This window comes from Drosophila subpulchrella, chromosome X (assembly GCF_014743375.2).
Source record: "Drosophila subpulchrella strain 33 F10 #4 breed RU33 chromosome X, RU_Dsub_v1.1 Primary Assembly, whole genome shotgun sequence".
Taxonomy (NCBI): domain Eukaryota; kingdom Metazoa; phylum Arthropoda; class Insecta; order Diptera; family Drosophilidae; genus Drosophila; species Drosophila subpulchrella.
The window spans coordinates 4482946-4505477 of record NC_050613.1 but is presented as its reverse complement, the minus strand read 5'-3'; the positions used below and the strand labels follow the sequence as shown (position 1 = coordinate 4505477).

The 22532-nt window shown below is 42.5% G+C and overlaps 3 protein-coding genes across 3 annotated transcripts in view; 2 read left to right on the top strand and 1 right to left on the bottom strand.

Moving 5' to 3' along the window:
* Positions 1-11612: 11612 nt before the first annotated feature.
* On the top strand, positions 11613-12344 carry LOC119557688. Its single transcript, XM_037870558.1, has 2 exons — positions 11613-11689; positions 11751-12344. The coding sequence occupies exons 1-2, from the start codon at positions 11669-11671 to the stop codon at positions 12198-12200; spliced, it is 471 nt and encodes a 156-aa protein (XP_037726486.1). The 5' UTR covers positions 11613-11668; the 3' UTR covers positions 12201-12344.
* A 3481-nt stretch (positions 12345-15825) lies between these two features.
* The window catches only part of LOC119558358 (gastrin/cholecystokinin type B receptor), a 29856-nt gene continuing 23149 nt past the window's right edge, over positions 15826-22532 (bottom strand). The window contains 2 exon segments of the mRNA XM_037871863.1: positions 15826-17662; positions 17717-18017. Of these exon segments, the coding sequence (XP_037727791.1) occupies positions 17245-17662; positions 17717-18017 (719 nt within the window). The 3' untranslated portion in view covers positions 15826-17244.
* On the top strand, positions 19323-21159 carry LOC119556697 (probable cytochrome P450 308a1). Its single transcript, XM_037869094.1, has 4 exons — positions 19323-19551; positions 19601-20131; positions 20185-20655; positions 20706-21159. Exons 1-4 carry the CDS (start codon positions 19325-19327, stop codon positions 20989-20991), a joined length of 1515 nt encoding a protein of 504 aa, XP_037725022.1. The 5' UTR covers positions 19323-19324; the 3' UTR covers positions 20992-21159.

The following is a 22532-nucleotide window of genomic DNA, read 5'->3' as shown; positions in this document are numbered from 1 at the left end:
CAATTCTCTATCAATAGACACTTGCTTACTGCAAATTGCAGTGCAGCTTAAAAACTTGAATCAAACCATTGAGGTACACCAATTAAAAATACGGTTTCTACGGGTGAACTAATGGTCCTACGAGTGCATACCTGAGTATCATTCACCGATGCTGTTAGGTCCAATTAAAATAATAAAACTGCCCTGAAACATCCAAAACATTGTCTAAATGTGGTGAAGAAACAGAGCAAAAACATGTTGTGCTTATGAAAGCCAGAGAAATGGACTGGAAAACAGAGGAAGAGCCATGTTTAATTGGCAGAGTATGTTTTTCATGATTACCGAAACTAAAGCAGCTTATCGAACTGCAAAAAACAACACGTGTATGCATTTAATAGAGCAATTATTCCACTTTAATGGGCCTTTTGTCATCGACATTCATATAAGATTAATGTAGTTTCAAATGCGTGCGAACGCCATTGAAACGTTGCCATGCGTCTGCAAGGTAAACCCAGGAAACCCATGAAGCCCATGAGTCCCGGTGGAACCAGGATGGGCACCGAACCGGAGTGGAAGTCGGTTGTTTATTTCCCCAGGGGGATGACGATGACACCTTGCCATGGAATTAGCCATGTGAGTCGGTGGCCGGCAAGTGTTAACAATATTTTTGTGCTTCACCAAAGTTCTGCGCAGAAGGGAAAAGAATGCCCATAGTGGTCCTAATGGCACATAACACACAACACTCACCCCATACGATATGTGGCGCGAAATATGCTAAACAGCACCTCATTATCGAGGTGCTCTTGAACTTGAAAAGCCACTCGAATTCCTGGTAAGCAACAAAATCATAAACAACGAAGAATTAAAGAGAAAAATACAAATAAATACAGAAATAAATGCGAGAGCCTCATGACAACAAAGATGTCGCAGGCGGTCGCTTCTGATCTGGACACGGCGGAACGGGAACCGAATGGAATATTATGAAATCCGCGACAATAACAAAATAAATCAGTCCGTTCGATCGAATCGCTTCGCATCGAATCGAATGAAATTGAATGGAATGGGTCTGCGGCTCATCTACATATACCCAGCACACCCCTCGCTCTCACTATAACCCCCGTCGCCCAGTTCATCCTTGTGGCCTTGAGCATTCATTAGTTCCCATTCACCATCGCGAAGCCGGGCCAGAAGCAGAATTCTAAAAACGCCGCCACTCGAGACGTCTTGAGAATTTCACGGCAATTGAGCGGACAAAAAATGCGAAGAGCTTCGTGCTGGTATGCCGGCAGGTGCGCTACAGCGATTATACAATCGCCCCAGCTCACGTAGAGTGATACCAATTATCACCAGATAAGGCATGATTCTGAGGAGCTTTTACTCACCCAGCTGTGTCCTTTCATTCAAAGATCTGGAGCTAATTTGAATTACCAAAAATGACACACCATATTCTTATATGATGCTACGGCATATCCCCTGGACATTATATTCACACAGAAATATCACAGTATCCAGAGAAAATATCATTCTGTGGTATGAGCTATCGTTTATTATTTCATATATATACATATATATTATATGCTTGGCTTAAGATATAATTCGGATGAAAATGTATTATCTTGGGTATACTCTTTCATTTTTAGACCCGAAATGCTGTTACTTAAAATAGTATGTTTCTGATTTCCCAAGCTGTCACCCGAGACAAAAGCCAAGCGAAATCGGACACCCTTCTCCGTTTGATGGTCAAAACAGATCGGTGTCTGCCCGTACTACAGTGTAAGTTGTTGTTTTACGTAAGCCAAGTCATTCATGCCGGGCGTGAAAGAACCCGAAAAAGCGCACGATCATTAGAATCCGCTCTCCTGGTCCCTTGCACTTTTGCAGAGGTGTGGTTTTCCGTTTTCGTCAAAACAAGCTAGGAATACGTGTGAAAATGCCTGCAATTCATTGAACCCGTCTGGGGCGGGACACCAAAAAAAATTGTTTGCGCTGCATTATGCAACCAGAACTTCTGGTGGTGGGGGTGGGATCCACTGCGTCGTCCACAATTCGCGGTCGAGCAATATGAAACAACAAACAGAAAGCACCCAAACAGAGCGATCCGCTCGTAAATATGCACAGAATGTGCGGTTCATTAAACTGCCGGCGGCTACTAGCTTGTTGATCGGCTTTAAGGGCCCGTCCGAAATCGTAAACAAAACTGCGACGTTTCGAGATCCGGCGGTAGAAGGGCCTGTTTGGAGGCTGTGGGGCGGGGGCACTGGGTGTTTTGTATTTGGAATTTTGCTGGGGCTAGACGTCACTCAACCTGTTGTTGTTCCGGCGAGGCTGACTCGTGACTCATGGGGCTGCCGTTCGTTGACAGCCCTCGGCGGCCTTGAATCTCTCCGCTTCTGAGTATCTGATAGATGCGAACCCTTGCCCATAAAAATTTGCGAAGAAAGTGAAGGTGTTACTGGGAGAAAGGCCAAGCTTTATCTGCTGACCTTGGATCCAGTCAGGATTCTAAGTATTTTTGGATATTTACGCAGGATCAGAAAGGAAAGGAATAAGATGTTTCTGAACGAAACTCTCGTTCCTAGTTAGGGTTCTCAAATCTTTACCATCTGAAAACAGGGAATCTCCCAAAGAATGTAAAGGAATCTCACAAAGAATGTAAAGGAGAGACCAGGAGATTGTAAAGAAGTGACCTGATTTCAAGGGTGTGACCAGAAGAACGACCAAGTGCTAATTGCTTTCCCCACGAATGAATATATCTGATGATCCGTAAAGTTATACATATTGACAGCATTATCCTTGTCCTAGATGTAACAAAATCACTTACAATAAGATCACTAGGATCCTGAGCGACCATAGACCTCAGACATTTAGATTTTCCCCTAGTGAGTATACCTGCTCGGCATTACTTTGGGTTCTTTGGGCCTGGGGCTTGGGGCTCTAAGGGCGCGTGGCTGGGTTGATGGGTGGCTGGGTGGCAATGAACTCTGAGAGGGTGAGGCCCTGCCGCCCTGCCTCGCGTAATTATTCAAACGGGTTTGTCGCGCATTCCCGCGCTGTCCGACCCGAAAGACCCATTATAATTACCAAATGAACTGCTGCCGATTATATAATGACGAGCGATGCGCCACTCCACTCCATAGACGAGCGGCCTTGAGCGCGGACGCTGACACCTCCAAACGGAGCCGGACCAGGCATCATCGGCATCGTCTCAGCCGGCCAGCTTGTGTTTTTGAGCTAGAGCTCGGGCTTGAGCTCTGGCATGGGCCTGAGCTGCGCTGGTGGCGGTGCCCAGAGTTGGCAACACGTCAATGCCCAATCTCAGTCTCAATCTCAAGCGGTTTGTTTAGCATTCTTGCCGTGGTTCTGGCTGTTGCTATTGCGCCATAACGGGCTGGGCGGAGTGGGTATTGGGGGTTCTCGTGGTGGCTCGGTGGCTCGGTGGTTCGATGGTGGTGCCTGGAACTGAGAACCCTGGTTCAAACACCTCTGGGGTGGCCTGGCCGGCCCTCCCCCTGACGGCACGCCGCCTCCTCGCGCATAAATTTAAAGTATTCCGCAGAATCTGTAAGCCGGGCCGCCGATCCGATCGATCCAATTGATTTGCGTAAATGGAACCGAATAACACCCCGATATCATCAAAGGCAGCGATCGCATAATGGCGGGTGGCGTGGCTGGGGTTGAATGTATAGTCCAATCGAGAATATTTAATGCGAATTCTTTTTTTTTTTTGCCAAAACAAATGACAAGCCAATTTCATCGCGCATTCCTGTTTCCCCGTCGGTATTGGTAAAAGTTCAAAAACAAAATAAGCTGCTGTGCGGGGCATACCTGATTTTCTAAGGCACCTGTGAATGAGGGAGACCGATCGTAGATTTCCGGATTACGGTTCGGTTCTAGCATTCTACAATGACCACCTGCCGAGCCCGCCAAAATGGCGAAGATGACTGAAATGCTCGGTGGGTTTTTTCTCCACGTTCTTTGAATGGCGCTAGTATCCCCCCTCACCTTCCCCTGGATCCGCTTGGAACTATATCGGCGTGCGTGTCTCCATTGAAACCTCTCGTATTGGGTTGTAAGAAAGGTGGAAAAAATAAAAAAACTATCCGCGAGGAGACCAAAACAGAAAAGAAACCGCGTGGACGATCGGCGATGGCCGAACCCGTCTTTATATCGAGTGTTTACGTTTTGGTTCTGATAGTTTACTGATTTTTTGATTTTTCGGCTTTCAAGGTTACTCTTGTTTTCATGTCCATCGACCTATTTGGTTTGGTTTTACAGGCATGCAAATGAGCTTTGGCTGGCTGTTTTGGGTTGTTGTTTGCCTGGTATGGTGGCTAATTGGTTGCTGGGCTTTGGGAGCCTTGACGTCAGGTCTCCTTGAAGGGCAGTTGCACAGAAGACCGCAGCCTTGCGAATGAGTCACCCAAGTGATATGCTTAAGTAAACCCTAGGATGACGCAGTTGGATGAATGTTCTGGAAAATAGGCCCTTAGTCACTAGGAAAAAAGTGCTGTGCACAGCACAAAGTGTCCGATTGCACTCGTCGTGGTCATGGGCAGTCCAAGTATTTTTAGCTTTGAACTTGGAAACCTTTGTTTTCGACTCGCCAGCACGCAGCACGTTCGGTTTGGCAGGTGTTTACGCCTCTTTACTTGGCCCAGGGCCAGAGTTTCTCACCTGCGATGACCAGAGGGCAAGATGCAATCTCAGTGCTCCCAATAGCTATCGGGCCCTCGCCATTATCTGGTCAGTTTGTTTTCGCACTAGGAAAGTGCGTCATAGAATATGTATACTGCACACATTCCCCAGGCATCATGCGCTGACTGCCTCGTTGCTAGAGCACTTTTAGGGATTTTCTAAATATCCTTTGCTTCAGCATCCCATGAAGTGGCTAGCACGCCCTTGAGCTGGCGAAATAATCAAGTAATCAAAGTCTTGAATCCAAAATTGCTATTTTTGCTGGTCCAGCCGGGCAGCCCAATCCCCCGGGTTGCTGTGCCTGCTCCTCCTAATCGGATTAAATCAACATGTGCACTCGTCCCTGGGTGAACACAATGCACACAACGGACTGCCTGCCGGCAATTTTATTAAATTTCTATTGCAGACATTTTTACCACGCCCCTGGACCACCGAGTTGACCTGCAAATTCTTGATTAATTTTTGCTGCTGATGGAAATGAAGTGTGGTTTTAATTGTTGCACTTTCTGCAGGCCTTCACTTGCCGGCTGAAAGAGAGAACCAATAGGTTAGAAATATCTGAGGGCTTGGAGGGGATGTCCATCAACATCAATCATACGCAACGGTGACTGCTGGCAAGGGAGATGTGTATTGATGAGCTGCCAAATCTATTCTTCCGTTTATCAAATCCCTGCACTCTAAACTCTTTTATAATCTAAATAGTTGCTGTGTAGGTGTAAATCACCCTCCAGCCAAAATTACTCTTACTTAATATTTATTTTGCATTTTAAATCTGGCAAAAAATGGTTGCTAGAACAAACACTTCATTTCAAATTAATGGAAAACACATTCGATAAAGCTTATTTATTTTTGGCAGATTTATGTTGTTTTAAAGGGCTTCTGGTTTTTGCGTAACAGAAAGCACTTGTTTTTCTTCATCAAAAATTTGCCAAATTGAATCAGTGCCTTCCACAGCTAAAGTTGTAAAACGTTTTCTTATTAGTTGGACTGGAATCAAATCAGATGCTAGCCAGAAAGTGCTTTTCCATAAAAATGTATAGAAAAATCGATTTTACAGGTATGGGTTTTGTTGAATTGATAAGGAATGCTGTATTATTTTCATTGCCTGTTTTGTAAAGATTAAATATGGAAGCCTTTTAAAATGCTTTTTTGTAAACGTAGCCACCCCGTTAATAAATAAAAACGCAATGTCACACGTTTGATTAAATCCCTTATCACTTTGGGATTAACATGGGTTATTAATGCATAAAACTATATTTAGAATTTAAAATATGTAATCGCCTGCCTTCTTTTTTTACATTGCTTTTTAGTTACAGGAAAGAGATCGGCTAGCAAAAGTTACCCGAAACCACACACCATACCAGAACCATCTACAGGTTCTGATCTCGGCTGCACTGCCCCATCATGGCCGGCCACCAGGTGGCGCCATGGCTGGGATTCTGGGCCCAAAATCGTTTTCCCCTCCGATCATCTCTTTCCCGACCTTGTCGGGCCTTTATGCAATGAGCCGCGCTTGCCACACCTGGCAGGTAGCCAGTCATCTGGCCGAATACTTGTAGGCCGACTCCATGTAGGCTTGAGAAACTTTCACCGAATTTTTCAAGTGACAAGCACTCGGAATTCATGGATCAGCGACGACAAATAATGGGTAGTACCTACTTATAACCGAAATAAAGGCAAATATACTCGTGGATGTCGGTACGTCGACAATTTCGCTCGTTCGAAGGTCAGATGGTTGGTCGCGAAACTTCTCCCAAAAATACCGATGCGATACTCGGCGCAGCGTTTCGAAATTTAGACAGATAAACAGCATAATTAATATACAATTCGAAACCCGTTTCAACTGGGGTCCGTTAAGTAAACGGCCCGCCCGCCAACAATTGTATAATTGTATAATTTCGGGCAAAAAGGGCGTGTGGTGTGTGCATTGCGCAAATCCGCCTCCATGTGGTCTTTGCTGTTTTGCCTCTGCAGTCGCCGTCACCGTTAAAAGGAAAGAAAATAAAATAAAATTGATTTAAATGGTATGAAAAGGCAACACAATCGAAATCTGGTCAAGGTCGGAGTGGGTTGGAGCAGCCCTATTCGACCAGACACGAGGTACCTAATACCAGATACCAGACACCTAAGCTCTAAGCTCAGCGGCTCAATTAACTTCAATTCGATTGCGGTCGTCTTTGGCGATTAGTGTCTGCATGGAGTGCACAACAGGCACGACAGGCACCCATGGAGCACCAAAGAGGAGAGGACGAGGCCATAGTCCTGGACCCACTCAAATGGCGTGGGTATGGGTATGGGTATGGATATGGCATCGGTGGCCAAATCAATAAGCCCCATTACCGAACTGGGCAAGGGTAATCATCGCATTCGATAACCTGGCACTGCGTGGATTTCCAAAAATTCCGAAATTGAATCTGCCGGGCCAGGCACCGTCGCTGGGCTTGTGATGTGGTTGCATAATCACATCCACGCCGAGCTCTTTGGCCTCATGCTCGTAATTTCATTTGGGCTTTGTATTTTCGGGCAGGCACGTGTGGCGGGGCGTTGCTTCGCCGCTGCCCCCGGAGCTGACCATTGGGATGTGGAAAGTCGGCCCGGCGACGGCACTGCCCGACCATAAAAGGACAAGGTACTGACCCTCCCATAATCATGAGAAATGGGAGTTTAAGTCGGAGTTTAAAAGGTTTTTTAGGAATTAATTATGTGCAATGGAAGTGACAAATGAGAAACAGCCAAAGCAGGACTTATTCCTGCAGCCAACACGTACTAGACATTTCTCAATTCGAATATTCTGAAAACAAATTTAAACTAAAAGCAATTTCTTCACCTGAAAATCGCATAGAAATGTACTTTTCGTGAGAGCCATTTCAGGTGTTATCCAATGGAAAACGTTGTGTTGGATAGTATGCTGCACAAAATTGGTTCTAAAAACCCCCATAACCAAATCCTACACTGATTAAAAATGGAATAGTAACAAGAGAGAACGCTATAGTCGACGCCATTGACAATCAGATACCCGTTACTCAGCTAAGGGGAGTGCGGGGGAGATAGAGGTATACAAATAGCAAAGCGTCCCAAGATTGCACAATTTATTTGCTTATGACTTTTTAATAATCAAAACAAAATATCATTACATTTTTTTTTAATATTCAAAAATGTGGGTGCTGGACGGGTTTTTAGCGTCATGGGCGTTTGTGGGCGTTTGAGTGGGCGTGGCACCCTGCTGAAACAAACATGCGCTGCGCGAGAAGCTCAAGAATCAACATGCAAAATCCCAACTTTCTAGTTTTCATAGTTTCCAACGAACAGATCAAGAATATATCACTGTGGACGGCTGTCAACGTAGTGACGAAGCGCACCAGGAGAGAGTGCGAAGGCGACTACTATATATACACGAAAAAATTAAAATCTTCTGTGATAGTCCGATCGTAAAGAGTAATACATCAAGTGAAAGGTATTGCAAAAACTAAAAGGATTGCACACCAAGACTAAAAAAAAACCTATTAGTTTGGGAGAAAGAGCGGTGAAAGTGTAAAAGTGCAAATTTTGAAAATTTGATCTGTTGAGGCCCTTTTGGATAAATGCACAAGTTCATTAGTCCAGTTGCATTCTCACTTAAAATACGCGTCGAATGACGGGGGGACTTCTCAAAATAAAAATTGTATTTGGTTTGGCAGTTTGTCCCAAAACGTTATTTTAGGGTCCTGGATATTTAAGATGATGTTATACAACTTTATCACTGTGGACGGCAGTACACGTAGTGGCGAAGCGCGCAAGAGAGCGTGCGAAGACAACTACTATATACATATAGGCGCAGAATTGAAAATCTGCCATTATGGTCCGATCATAACGAGTGATACACCAATCGAAAGGTATCGCAAAAACTAAGAAGATTGCATACTAAGACTTTCGAAATATAGTTTTATTCTTACTGAGAATACGCGTCGAGTGACACCTCATTTGTTGAATTCCGATGTCACGTTCAAAAGTAATTCAAAAAACAAGATGTTCTTCTTCTTCCCAAAATGAAAATGTTTGTCCCTTTGTTTGTGGGTTTGTATGCATCCCATCTTAGTTTTAGGGTTTTGGAAACCCTATGAGTGTATAAAGTAGCTTGAATTAGAAAACGTTTGCTCTACGACTTTTGGAAAAACACGCTAGTTTAGCGGAAAATCAAAAAAAAATCCAGATTTAAAATGCGTATAGTATCTACACAACTAAGGTTACAGAAACGTGCTATGTATCTCTTGAAAGATAATTTGATTTGCTAAATACCCTTTATATAGTAAAGTTGTCTGAATATAATAGAATTAGAGTTATGATAAAAAGTTTTTTTTTAAATCTACTTTTTGATTTTTTTGTCAAAATTGAGTCGAACGATTTCTTTTTAAATTTTAAATCATATAGCCCTTGAGATTCCTCAACTTTTGATGTATAACACTTTTTGCCCCAAAAATTACCGTTTGGAAGATATTAAGCGATAAAAAGTGCAACTCGTTTCAGCTCCGTATACGTAATATTTCATACTTATTCGAGTAAACAAGAAAAAAACCAATTTGATGAAAAAAATTCTTATTAGATTTTTTCAAACGGAAAATCTGTTATGGTCTTAGGGTCCTTTACTTGCAAGAAGCTAATCGAAATAGGAAACTTGATCTATTTGTTCTACCACTTTGGAAAAACCCGCTAGTTCGGCGGGAAATGTATGAAACGACAGATTTCTCTTGGAATCTGAAACTATACAGCCCTTGAGATTCCAAACTTGTGCCATTAAAATAGGTAATTGAAGCGATAAAACTTGTTGTGCCTAATTTAAGGTGGCGTTCAGCTAAGATTAGGGGTCGAATATGTGTGTTTGGTTTTTCAATAGCCAAGCCATATGGAGACGACTCCTAGTCATGGTATTGGGGTACTTAAACTCTTGAGCAAAAAAAAACCTCTGATATCAAACAAAAACACCTCTGAACGAGGTAGATAGTAGTGGCGAACGCGCCTTTAACCAAAATTTCTGATATCAACAATTGTGACGAAAAATTATATTACATTCGATAAAATAAATAAACTATATTAAATGTATGTGTTCGGCACGCTACAACGGAAAATTTACGTGTAGGTAAATAAATATTTACTGTTGCGGGCCGAAATCATAAATTTAATATAGTTTATTTATTTTATCGAATGTAATATCATTTTTCGTCACAATTGTTGATATCAGAAATTTTTGTTAAACGCGCGTTCGCCACTACTTTCTACCTCGTTAAGAGGTGTTTTTATACCCGTTACTCGTAGAGTAAAAGGGTATACTAGATTCGTCGGAAAGTATGTAACAGGCAGAAGGAAGCGTTTCCGACCCCATAAAGTATATATATTCTTGATCAGGATCACTAGCCGAGTCGATCTAGCCATGTCCGTCTGTCCGTCTGTCCGTCTGTCCGTCTGTCCGTCTGTCTGTCCGTCCGGATGAACGCTGAGATCTTGGAAACTATAAGAGCTAGGCTATTGAGATTAGGCGTGCAGATTCCTGAGCTTCTTACGCAGCGCAAGTTTGTTTCAGCAGAGTGCCACGCCCACTCTAACGCCCACAAACCGCCCAAAACTGTGGCTCCTGCAGTTTTCATGCTAGAATAAAAATTTTAACTGAAATGTATTATTCTCATCAATACCTATCGATTGACCCAAAAAAAGTTTGCCACGCCCACTTTTACGCCCACAAACCGCCCACAAACTTCAAAAAATCGTAAATATGAACGCGGATATCTCATAAAATATCAAAGATAAGTAAATGGGATTTCAGATTTAGATTCCGTAGGCTTGAGCGCAGCGCAAATTTGTCACGCGAATATGCCACGCCTACTCTAACGCCCACAAACCGCCCAAGCCTGTGGCGCCCACAATTTCCATGCTAGATAAAAAATTTTAACTGAAATGTATTGGTTTTGTCAATACCTATCGATTGATTCAAAAAAAACTTTGCCACGCCCACTCTAACGCCCACAACGCTTAAATCTGTCTACCGCCGGTAGGTGGCGCATTTCAACCTCGCTTTGCTGCATATCTCCATTTTCCTTTGGTCCTTTTAGCTGAGTAACGGGTATCTAATAGTCGAGGTACTCGACTATAGCGTTCTTCCTTGTTTTGTTTGATATGATTATAGGCTGGTTTTGAAATACTAAAATAAGAAATAATCCAATAATTATACTAATTAAACCAAAAAAAAATATTTAAGACGATCATAATATACAAATAGTCAAAGTTTCATGTGGGTTTAATTTAAAACTAAATTTGACTAAAATTTGACAGCTTTACTAATATCATTTCATGAATTTGTCTGTTTTGTATAAACAGGGGCTATTATAATTTCATGTGTTGGAAAATGCATGAAATTCATAGCATAAATTCGAAATAGATCGACATTTTTGAAGTGGTTGTATATCTCAACAACTAAACTATTAGTCCAGTCAAATGAACTTTTCTCTTTTTCTCATTTCGATCTAGTATTTAGGACATTAATACCAATATGTACTTACACGGTTTTCAAGAACGAATGTTCGCAATTCAGGAACAATTTACTTAAACAATTCTCTCTATGTAAATTTATAAAACACGAAACAAACTGATAAATTAAATTAAAATTCTATTAAATTTTTAATTTCGTTCTTGAATTCTTAGTAGTTGATTGATATTATCCTTCTTGGGATCAACACAATTCGCTCGTGCTTAATTTGACTCGCTATTTTTTCTGAGAGTGTAACCTTATCCAACAGATTATAAAAACGATGTAAACTAAAAGTTAGCAAAATCAAACACAAGTCTTAATAGTTTTAAGTTAATACAGGTTTCACCAACCTAGTTCTCAATTTTTTAAACATAGGAGCCATTGAAAATTGAGTGCCAGATTCAAACCGAAAAAATCACACTCACTTATATTTTTTGGCCCAGTAACATATACATATACATATCCTGAAGCAAATAAGAAAACAATTCATAAACCACAATGAGCGATGAACAATTTCCGGTACATATAGATGGCATAATATTGTGATACGACTTCTAACGCTTCTAAATATCATTTTCAGCCTTTGGTGTCCGATGAAAATAATGAAAAATCTTGTAATATGACTGTGGATCGACCAATGTCACCACCACCGGAAGAAATTGTGGAGGCTATGGAAATGGTTGAAGACCCGCCTTCACTACCCGAACCAGAAGCTCCGATTTCCGCGCCTCGAAGGAGCGCCAGGATGGCAAATCGTAATACAACTCGTACGGAGCTTCAAGACATATCAAGCGATCCGCAGACAAATTCCAGAACACCCAAAAAAAGAAAGGTGCAGAAGCCGACAAAGCCTCGATCTGCTAAACATGTGATTACCTGTCGCAATTGCGGAAATTCTCATATCTGTTTCCCGGTTCGCACGAAGTTCTTTACTTGCGCCGAGGTCGACGGCCAACTTTTTAAAGTCAAACAGATTAGTGGCAAACTGGCACGGGCGCCCTCAAAAAATAATAGTTCCCGACAAGTTTAACCTGCATTGATGTTACCAGAACAAAATTCTAAAAAAAAAGTTTAATGTTAAAATAATTTTGAAAGGTACACATGAACAGATAAAGTATTTAAAACTAAATTGCATAGAACAAAAAAAATATTTTTTAACTAACAGTTAAAAAAATATAACCCTAAAAAATTTCATGGCTAGCAATATGTCGAAGATGTTCTAAAGAAAATTGTACGACGCAATTCAGGGAAAAAAACACAAAGGGCTTGCTACCTATTACAGAACATATTTAAAACTAGAAGGCATTTTCATCGGCGGAACCAGGAAGCACTTTTGTATATTACCGATATCATTTTAAAGTGCATAGTTGTGCACTGGAAAAAATAACTTCTAAGGGAAGGTTTTAAAAATATTTAAATGCATAAGCATAAGTGCCTAAAAAGTTATTTAAAAATAATTAATATATAAATTAAAAAATTAAATCAAATTATATGTAAATCAATTATGTATTTAATTATTCCTTAAACCTGCCTTAAAAGTTATTAGATCATAATATAAAACAAGGAAGAACGCTATAGTCGAGTACCTCGATTATCAGATACCCGTTACTCAGCTAAAGGGACCAAAGGAAAATGGAGATATGCAAGCAGCAGAGCGAGATTGAAATGCGCCACCTACCGGCGGTAGACAGATTTAAGCGTTGCGGGCGTTAGAGTGGGCGTGGCAAAGTTTTTCTTGGATCAATCGATAGGTATTGACAAGACCAATACATTTCAGTTAAAATTTTTTATCTTGCATGAAAATTGTGGGCGCCACAGGCTTGGGCGGTTTGTGGGCGTTAAAGTGGGCGTGGCATATTCGAGTGACAAACTTGCGCTGCGCTCAAGCCTACGGAATCTAAATCTGAAATCCCATTTCTCTATCTTTGTTATTTTCCGAGATATCCGCGATCATATTTACGATTTTTTGAAGTTTGTGGGCGGTTTGTGGGCGTTCAAGTGGGCGTGGAAAATTTTTTTTTGGGTCAATCGATAGGTATTGATGAGAACAATACATTTCAGTTAAAATTTGTATTCTAGCATGAAAACTGTAGGAGCCACAGTTTTGGGCGGTTTGTGGGCGTTAGAGTGGGCGTGGCACTCTGCTGAAACAAACTTGCGCTGCGTAAGAAGCTCAGGAATCTGCACGCCAAATCTCAATAGCCTAGCTCTTATAGTTTCCAAGATCTCAGCGTTCATCCGGACGGACAGACAGACGGACAGACGGACAGACGGACAGACGGACAGACGGACAGACGGACATGGCTAGATCGACTCGGCTAGTGATCCTGATCAAGAATATATATACTTTATGGGGTCGGAAACGCTTCCTTCTGCCTGTTACATACTTTCCGACGAATCTAGTATACCCTTTTACTCTACGAGTAACGGGTATAAATATTGATATCAAGTTTAAAATGTTATTGTACTTTATTGTCTATTCAGCATAGTTCAGCACTGGGAAATTATATTTTATGCAGGTTTTAAAATACTTAAAAAATATATTTCTATTCAGTAATAATCACTGTGGACGGCAGTGGCGAAGTGCGCAAGAGAGCGTGCGAAGACAACTACTATATATAGCCGCAGAATTGAAAATCTGCAATTATGGTCCTATCGACAATTTACGTGTAGGTAAATAAATATTTGCTGTTGCGGGCCGAAATAATAAATTTAATATAGCTTATTTATTTTATCGAATGTAATATCATTTTTCGTCACAATTGTTGATATCAGACATTTTTGTTAAAGGCGCGTTCGCCACTACTTTTTACCTCGTTAAGAGGTGTTTTTGTTTGATCTTATATTATTGGGAATATCATTTTTTTTTATTTTTAAGTATTTCGAATTAAATTTAATAATTATAGCTGCAAGGGTATACAAACTTCGGCTTGCCGAAGTTAACTTCATTTCTTGTTACATTTTGGATACATTTTTAGCCCTTCCAAGTACCAAAAATCCATTTAAAATGTGTAACCCTTTTTAAGTGCTTTATGTGCTGAATATTTTGATAGCTGTGAGCAGACTTCATTTCGAAGATATATGAAACAATGCTTCAACTATGGGAATTTAAACGTTTGCTTGTTTTTAATTCTTGGACATAAATGGCTGACGAACAATGTTATCGCATTTAGGAAATCGTAGACCGACTTAAGTTTATAAATGAAAACGGCTACGTGGAAGTATCTGCTGTCAATATTTTTATTCGTTTAATAAATCGGATTATGTTGGGCAATCTGTTACAAGGGCTCAAGAAACGCAGCACCGCCCGAGTCGTTCGTTTCCCTAACTGCCAAGCTGAGTACATCAATAAAATTATCCACAGTCAGAGTCCCCCGAGAACGGAGCGCAGTCATCTGCGATTTACAGCCCCATCAGCGACACCGCAGCTTCTTCTCCTGGCACTTGGCAAAACAATAAATACTTTATAAATTTCCTCCCATTGCGGGAATGCCTATTTATTACGAATTGCCTGGGAACTTCCGTCTGCTGACTAGTTGGTTTGACTTGGGCCGGCGATCACCCGGAGAGGCATACGTGACCCGAGAGGCATGGCCATCGAGGCCCAGATGCCGGTTGACCATGATCTGGTTAAATTTCGCAGTGGACTGGGACATGGCTCGAATGCCAAATAGCACACAAATGCAGACTCAAAGTCTTGCTCGGCTCCCTGGACACTCGGTGCTCCGTTTATTACTGTAATAGCTTGGGTAATTGTCACGTAGCCAACGAAAGGACATTTCTCCGGCCGGCCTGTAGTCATTGTGGGGACGTTTTGCACTGAGAATAGAGGCCCATGTGCTGTGAAGTGATATATGAGCCGGACTCGGACCGGGAACCCACATCCCACATCCACTCCACTCATCGCCCGTTTACACATGCAGTTGCAGTGCGTGGCACCTTGCAGTTGGCCCAAAGGCAGCGGCATATGCAATTAGGCATTCGCCATTCGGGAGTGATTGCGTGGCCAACCGCAAGGGACCAAGCGACGCACCTGCGATGAAAACGGATATGGGAATGTGCTACGGATGTCACCAGCCGAATCCGCAATCGCAGTACATCAATCAGCGCCCAGCCTGGCACAGACCAATTCATTTGCTGTCCTTGGAGTGGCAATTGATTTATCCTCGTCGAGCCCATCGATCCGTTTTGCTCTCATTCCTACTTTGGTCGGATTTGGTGTGCATCACTGCTGTTATTTATGGAGCGGCCGTACATTGGGATGGATGACGGACCATTGGATTCCTGCTTCTAGACACTTCTTTGTGTGCCGGACGCTCCACTCTGCGGCTGACAGCTCAATAACTAGATGCTCCGGTGGCCACTCGTTACACAGAGCAACGCATGCAGCAGCGAAATTAATGCCCAACTCATTAGCAGGAAGTGGTCAACAATGTGGGCGATTTGCATCTCCATCTGGGTCCTCATCTCCATCTCCCTGCACTCGTGCCGAAATCCCCTGTTGGCCCGAGTGACCCGGCTCAGGAGTTAATGCCGGAGGGAAGCCAAACTGGCAGGCAATCAATTAGCCTCCGACATGGACATTTGGGTGCTCCAGTAGCAAAACATCGTCAGCTGCCCAAAAGTATACAACGCTTGGTTGAATGAACCCGAATTTAGATGTCGATTTATTTGGTTTGATTTAATCTTATTTACATAAAAACACTGAGATTTATACATCTATAAATACCATAATAATAATTGCAATTGCCAAGTTCGTTGAAGTGTGTGGGAGCTAAAGTGAAATGTTTGAGTGTTAATATTTAGTTGTTTTGCCAAAAATCCATTAATCTACATAAAATTGGATTTTTGGCCCCCGCCGACCCACTTTGATTTCGATTCGGGTCCGGGTGTCTTACATTATTTTTGGACCTCGAAGTGGCTAGCACTCCATAAGCTCCGTCTGACAACCTTATTTGAATGAGAGGAATCCCGTTAGAGGGTTCCCTGTCTACCCTGTAAATTCAGCCTACTGTCAAATGCTTCTTGATTCGCTGAAACCTTCCACTGCACAGCGGAACTTCTACTTTAGATGTATAAGGAAATGTTCGAAAAAAAAGATTACGTTGTAGGAGTAGCACAATGGTCTGAAAGCGTTGGTAAACATCTACATTTGACGCCTAAAATTAAAATTACCATTTCTAAATACCAGCGACTGTAACAGTTATCACAATTAAAATAAAAGTAAACTTATTTTTTATTTTTATTTACATCCAGAAACCACTTTTATATGATAAGAACATTTTTATATTACACAGAAAAAACTCTTAAAAAAAAACTTTAAAAATAAAAGTCAACCATAAAAACTAGTCTGAGTCTTTTATTATTTTGAAAAGGTCATAAGAAGACCTTTATTTTTCAAATACTCAACAAAATACCGATCAAGAAAATTCAAATTAATTTCTAAAGTTTGTATATTTATTCTTTATTCTATTATATCTCTTAAGAAAGACATGTCTTAGGCCATTCTTCCATGAAGAATACGCGGATGTCTTTAAATAATTACATTTCGAAAACTTTTTGTATAAAAAAAGAAGTATATAATTAATTTTGTATTTGCCTTAGTAAAAATATAAGATTTTAAATAATAATTGATCAACTTTAAAACCATTGTGCCCACTCTAAAACACATATACTTTGGTTAATCTTTAATGCCTATGTAAATTTGATTCCTCGTTCCATTCTCTGACCTTAGAGGTGTAAGAACCGGAAACGCGAGGTTAAAGTCTAATAACTCACACTGAATAACTCGCATTAGCGCAACTCTAAACGCACACTCATATATTATAAGACTATTTGGTAATCCTAAGAGCATTTGGGAGGGGAAAACGCCATGGTTCTTCGCCCGGGACCTACTCCCGGCACCCCAACAACATCCGGCCACATCCACACACATTCAGAACGCGGTGGAATCGTCGACAACCACAGTTTCTATTGCGTTACATTGCATCATCACAAATTGGCGCACCCGATCCAAACTCTTTGGTGCACTACAGTGACTCCGTCTCCGCCAGTTGCTGACGCCGGCGGCTGGCTCAGAGACGTGGGCTCTCCAGGATCGTGTGGCTGGACATGACCGAGTTGGCCAGCGCAATGGAGTTGCCGGCCACGGACAGGTTTGCCTCGTTCTTGGATCGCCGGCGCCAGAAGCAGCAGGGAGCGCACAGGCGCTCGCACACCCGCATCCCCTTGAAGGTGTCCACGAAGGCGCGCCGGAAGCTGGCGTTCATGAAGCAGTAGGTGATCGGATTGCAGCAGCTGGAGGAGTAGGCCAGCAGCTGGAGGAAACTGATGGCCGTGTAGTCCACGTACTCGTACACCGCCGGCCCCAGGAGCATGGTCATCGTGTTGATAACGTACAGCGGCGTCCAGCAGATAAAGAACTCCAGCACCAGGACGAACAGCATCTTGACCACCCGCTTCTTGCTCTCCAAACTCTTGCTTTCGTTCGACCTGCATGGCACAATTTGCATTTCCGCCTGGTTTGCATTCCTCTGGAGCACTTACCTTCGCAGGCCCGCCTCCGTGATCCGCAGACTCGGTTGGGATAAGGATTTCCGCCGGGATTCGTTGTCGCTCATGTAGCCCTGTTGTTGGGGCTGCATCTGGTGGCGCATCCTGTGGACCCGACTGCAGCAGTCGGCGTTTCCGGTTCCGGTCATGGCAGCTGCTCCACTGCCTCCGTTAATCTGCTGATGGCGCAAGGACTTCACGGAGGCACTGCGCATGCAGTAGAGATGCCTTCGTCCTTCGCAGGGAGCTCCTCCTCCGATCAGCCTGCGCTTGTTGCCACAGTGGGTGTAATCCGCTGCAAAAAGCAGTGATAAAAAAGGTTAGTTGCAGATTAATAAAACGTAGAAAAAAAGCTTAAACAAGCATGCTGATGTGCTGGGCCTTTTAAACATTGTGCATCTAAAAGGTTGCACAGCTTGTGGCAATTTTGATGGTTGTTGAAAAGTAAAATCAAATCCAGTTTACATTTAAACGAATCTTTATAAAGGCTTGGGTATATTTAGGTACCACATCCAATGCAAAGAAAATACGAAGAGTTCTGTTAAAGATCTGTGCATATAGCTTCGACACTGAGGTCCACTTTGCGTTACAAACGGACATAGCTCAGTCAACTCAACTAACCGCTAGAGTCGGAATTCAGATACCAAAAACTCTGTTAACTGATTTCAAAAAATAGGCTTTCAGATGGAAAAGACACCTACAAAATAAATGGATTTAAATTATAATTTCAATCCTAACCTCGAAATTTTTAGATTTGCGGACACTAGAGTTTTGTATAAAAAGATTAATACCTCAATCAAAAAGGCAACCAAATAAATATTTCTATAAAAACAAGAAAGGAAGTTAACTTCGGCAAGCCGAAGTTTGTATACCCTTGCAGTTGTAATTATTAAATGTAATTCGAAATTCCTAAAAATACAAATAATTATATTCCCAATAGTATTAGATAATATGTCAAAAGGCACCGAAGATATAATTTGTTTCATATTATTTTCCCACCAATTTTCCGATTGTTCCTATGGCAGATATATGATATAGTCGTCCGATTTTGATAAAATTAAATTTTAAATTCAGAACTAATTATAAAATATTATCTCCAAGCGTAGGAGGTTATATGTTAAAAAACACCGAAGCTATAATATAATCTGCGTGTTAAACCTGATCTCTCTAGTTTTTATAGTTCCAGAGATCTCAGCGTTCATTCGGAACTAGCTAGGTCGACTCGACTACTGATTCTGATCAATAATATATATGCTTTACAGGAAACGCTTCCTTCTATCTGTAACAGAATTGCATTATACCCTTTTACTCTACGAATAAAGGCGCAAAATCGATGGAAAAGCTCAAAAACTTGAGTTTAGTCGAATTAAATTAATAATAGCAAAGAAGCACAGTGGATCTAAAATCGTCGTTAGCCTACACTTAGATTGCTTCCAGTTGTCTCTAATCTTGCGTGATTGAAACGTTCAAGTACAGGTAAGTTAATTGATATATACAGCCATCACGAGGCTAATGAGCCGTAATCATGGAATCACGCACCTCTGAAATGACGTGGGTCACTCCCAGCTGCTTCTAGCTGCCTGACTCAATTGCATATGCCTGATGCAAGTCGAGTGGGAGTGTGCATTTTCCGCCAGAGACCCCTCGATGTTGTTGCCAGTGCTCTTGTGCCTCCTACTGGTGGCCACTCTACTGCTTTGGATATGGCAGGGCAACCACTGGCGACGCCTGGGATTGCAGGCACCTTTCGGGTGGCCACTTGTCGGCAACATGTTGGACTTTGCTTTGGCCCGGCGCTCTTATGGCGAGGTCTACGAGCAAATCTACAGGTTAGCTAATGTGCTTCAAGGGTCCCCGATGATTGTCCGATTCTTGCAGGCAGAATCCCGGCCTGAAATACGTGGGCTTCTATCGCTTGTTCAACGAACCCGCCATTTTGGTGCGTGACCAGGAGTTGGTGCGTCATATCCTGGTGGGCAAACACTTTGGGGACTGTGCCGATAATGCTGTTAATGTGGACCACCACCGTGATGTCCTGGCTAGCCACAATCCCTTCATTGCCAATGGTGACCGCTGGCGACTCTTGAGGACCGACCTGGTGGCCCTTTTCACGCCCAGCCGTGTGCGTCAGACATTGCCACATGTGGCCAGAGCCTGCCAGTTGCTCCGGGCTCGAGTGCCGCTTGATCGCTTCGAGGCCAAGGACTTGGCCACCCGCTTCACGCTGCAGGTAGTCGCCTCTGCGGTCTTCGGCCTGGATGCCCATTGCCTATGCGGCCAGAATGTGGAGGAGACTTCCAATCGCTGGCTGAAGTGGCTGGCTCCGCTTTTTCAGCCAAGTCCCTGGAGTTTGCTGGAGACCATTGCACTCTTGCACTCCCCTCGTTTAGCCAGACTCATAGGCCACCGGTTGGTAAACTCACTTCCCAATTTGCAATATCTCATCCATCAACTCTTTACAGATACGTGCCCCTGCCCCTGCAGAATTGGTTTGGGGAGTTGGTGGACGCGAGGAGTGGCGGCGACAACCTCCTCCAATGGCTGGCGGAGGGCAAACGGACGTTGGGAAGGGACGAACTAGCCGGACATGCCACCACCCTTCTCCTGGAGGGATACGAAACCTCGGCCATGCTCTTGGCCTTTGCCCTTTACGAATTGGCCCTCAATAAAGACGCCCAGCGAAATCTTCACTGCGAATTGGATGAGGTAGCCCAACGCCACAATGACAACTTGATGGACCACGTGGCCCTAGCCGAACTTCGCTATACTGAAGCTGCGCTCCTTGAGGCACTGCGTCTTCACCCAGCCATGCAGGCTCTGCAGAAGCGCTGCACCAAATCCTTCACCCTTCCGGCCCAGAAATATGGATCTGCCGACGATCTCAGGGTGTCTTTGGGCACTGTCCTTGTGCTGCCCGTCCAAGCCATTCATCTGTGGGTTACCTTCTACAGCTTGAGCAATCTTATAATGGGTTTCCTTGCAGAGATCCCGAATTGTATCCTGAGCCCAACCAGTTTCGTCCAGAGCGCTTCTTGAACCAGCCACCAATGGGCTGCCGTTTTTTGGGTTTCGGCTTTGGACCCCGAATGTGTCCAGGAATGCGTCTTGGCTTGCTACAGACGAAAGCTGCTCTGGCCACACTCCTGCAGGATCACTGCGTCCTGCTGTCGGATCAGGATCAGTCGAGGGTGGAGGTTTCCCCGCTAACATTCCTTACCGCAGGCAAGGGGGGCATATGGTTGCGTTTAGAGAGAAGGACATCTGAATAAGAATAGCTACTTTAAGGGGGCATGTAGCTACTGGTTAAAAAAACTTTGTTGGTCACACAATAAATTAAACTCGTCGTGAAGGTTACTCTTGCAGAAAGTATAATAATTTCAGTCAAAAGTTTGTATCGCGGTTAAAGAGACATTTCCGGCCCCATAAAGAATATAAATCGATAACAGGCCACCTGAAATTAATAAAATGTTCTGTCGCAAATAAAAGTCTTCCAAGTAAATCTGCGGCGAGAGTGTTAAGGTATAACCCTACATCCGCTAACACTCAAATCGGATACATTACAAAAGCATGTAAAAGCCTAAAACTATGCTTTACTGAAAAAGAAGAAAGCTACAAAAATATTTTTTACGGCGTAAACGACCTGTTCAAGCAGAGCTTTCCTGGAGCAATGAGAGATTACGGCAATAAATGTCACTGAGAAAATCGATTTTAAAGAAGCCATTAAATTATAGCACACATCGTACTCAAAGATAGCTGCAACCGAAAAACAACCAGCCCGTAAAAGCAACCTCACCGCACCAAACTTAGCACTGCTAATCCAAAGTCTGACTCCACCCAACACCAACAAAGACCTTTACGGATCTACGGCGACATCCAAAGCAACGAATTCATACCCTTTAAGGCCCAAGACAAGCCAGAAACACTAAGATCTAACTCAAGTAATAAATAAATTAAACGCTTTACCAGTGACGGATATAAAAAAGGTATTGAGTAGATATAAAAACAAGAAGGGAAGTTAACTTCAGCAAGCCGAAGTTTGTATACTCTTGCAGTTATAAATATTTGATTTATTTTCCAAATAATATAAGATAATATGTCAAAAAACACAAAAGCTATAATTTGTTTCATATTATTTTCCCACCAATTTTCGGATCGTTCCTATGGCAGCTATATGATGAAATTAAATTCGAAATTCAGAACTAATTAAAAAATGTTATTTCCAAGCGTAGGAGGTATGTTAAACAATACCAAAGATATCATTTAAAAAATTTTTTTTCCGATTATTCCTATGGGAGCTGAAGGATATAGTTGTCCGATCCGGCTGGTTCCGACTTATATACTACTTGCAAAAGAAAGAAGACTTTTATCAAAGTTCCAGCTCGATAGTTTTAAAACTGAGAGACTAGTTTGCGTAGAAACGGACGGACAGATGGAAATAACTAGATCGACTCTTCTAGTCATGCTGATCAAGAATATATATACTCTATGGGGTCGGAAACGTCTTCTTCACTGCGTTGCAAACTGCTGACTGAAATCATAATACCCTCTGCAAGGGTATAATTTGGAAAAAAATACATATTACATATTGTTTTTATCCCGAGTTCCCCAATATCACCCCCGTAAGTCCGCGCATGCGCTTTACCCTCTATTTTACCCAATAACCTTTCAACTTAATTGCAACAGCTACCTCAACAATTATGCACATCTACAACTTATTTTAAAATCGTGTGCCTAAAGAATTTGCCTGCAAAAAACCCACATCCGAGGGAGTGGATGCAATGCATACATTAATAACTTAATATAGGATAGC

What these genes read in the sequence shown, in the direction of transcription:
- LOC119557688 (XM_037870558.1), top strand. Translation starts at nt 11,669, where the DNA reads ATGAGCGATGAACAATTTCCG. An exon ending in TGAGCGATGAACAATTTCCG is followed by an intron (nt 11,690 to 11,750) that starts GTACATATAGAT and finishes TATCATTTTCAG; the next exon opens with CCTTTGGTGTCCGATGAAAA.
- LOC119556697 (XM_037869094.1), top strand. Translation starts at nt 19,325, where the DNA reads ATGCAAGTCGAGTGGGAGTGTGCATTTTCCGCCAGAGACCCCTCGATG. An exon ending in GTCTACGAGCAAATCTACAG is followed by an intron (nt 19,552 to 19,600) that starts GTTAGCTAATGT and finishes CGATTCTTGCAG; the next exon opens with GCAGAATCCCGGCCTGAAAT. An exon ending in GCCAGACTCATAGGCCACCG is followed by an intron (nt 20,132 to 20,184) that starts GTTGGTAAACTC and finishes AACTCTTTACAG; the next exon opens with ATACGTGCCCCTGCCCCTGC.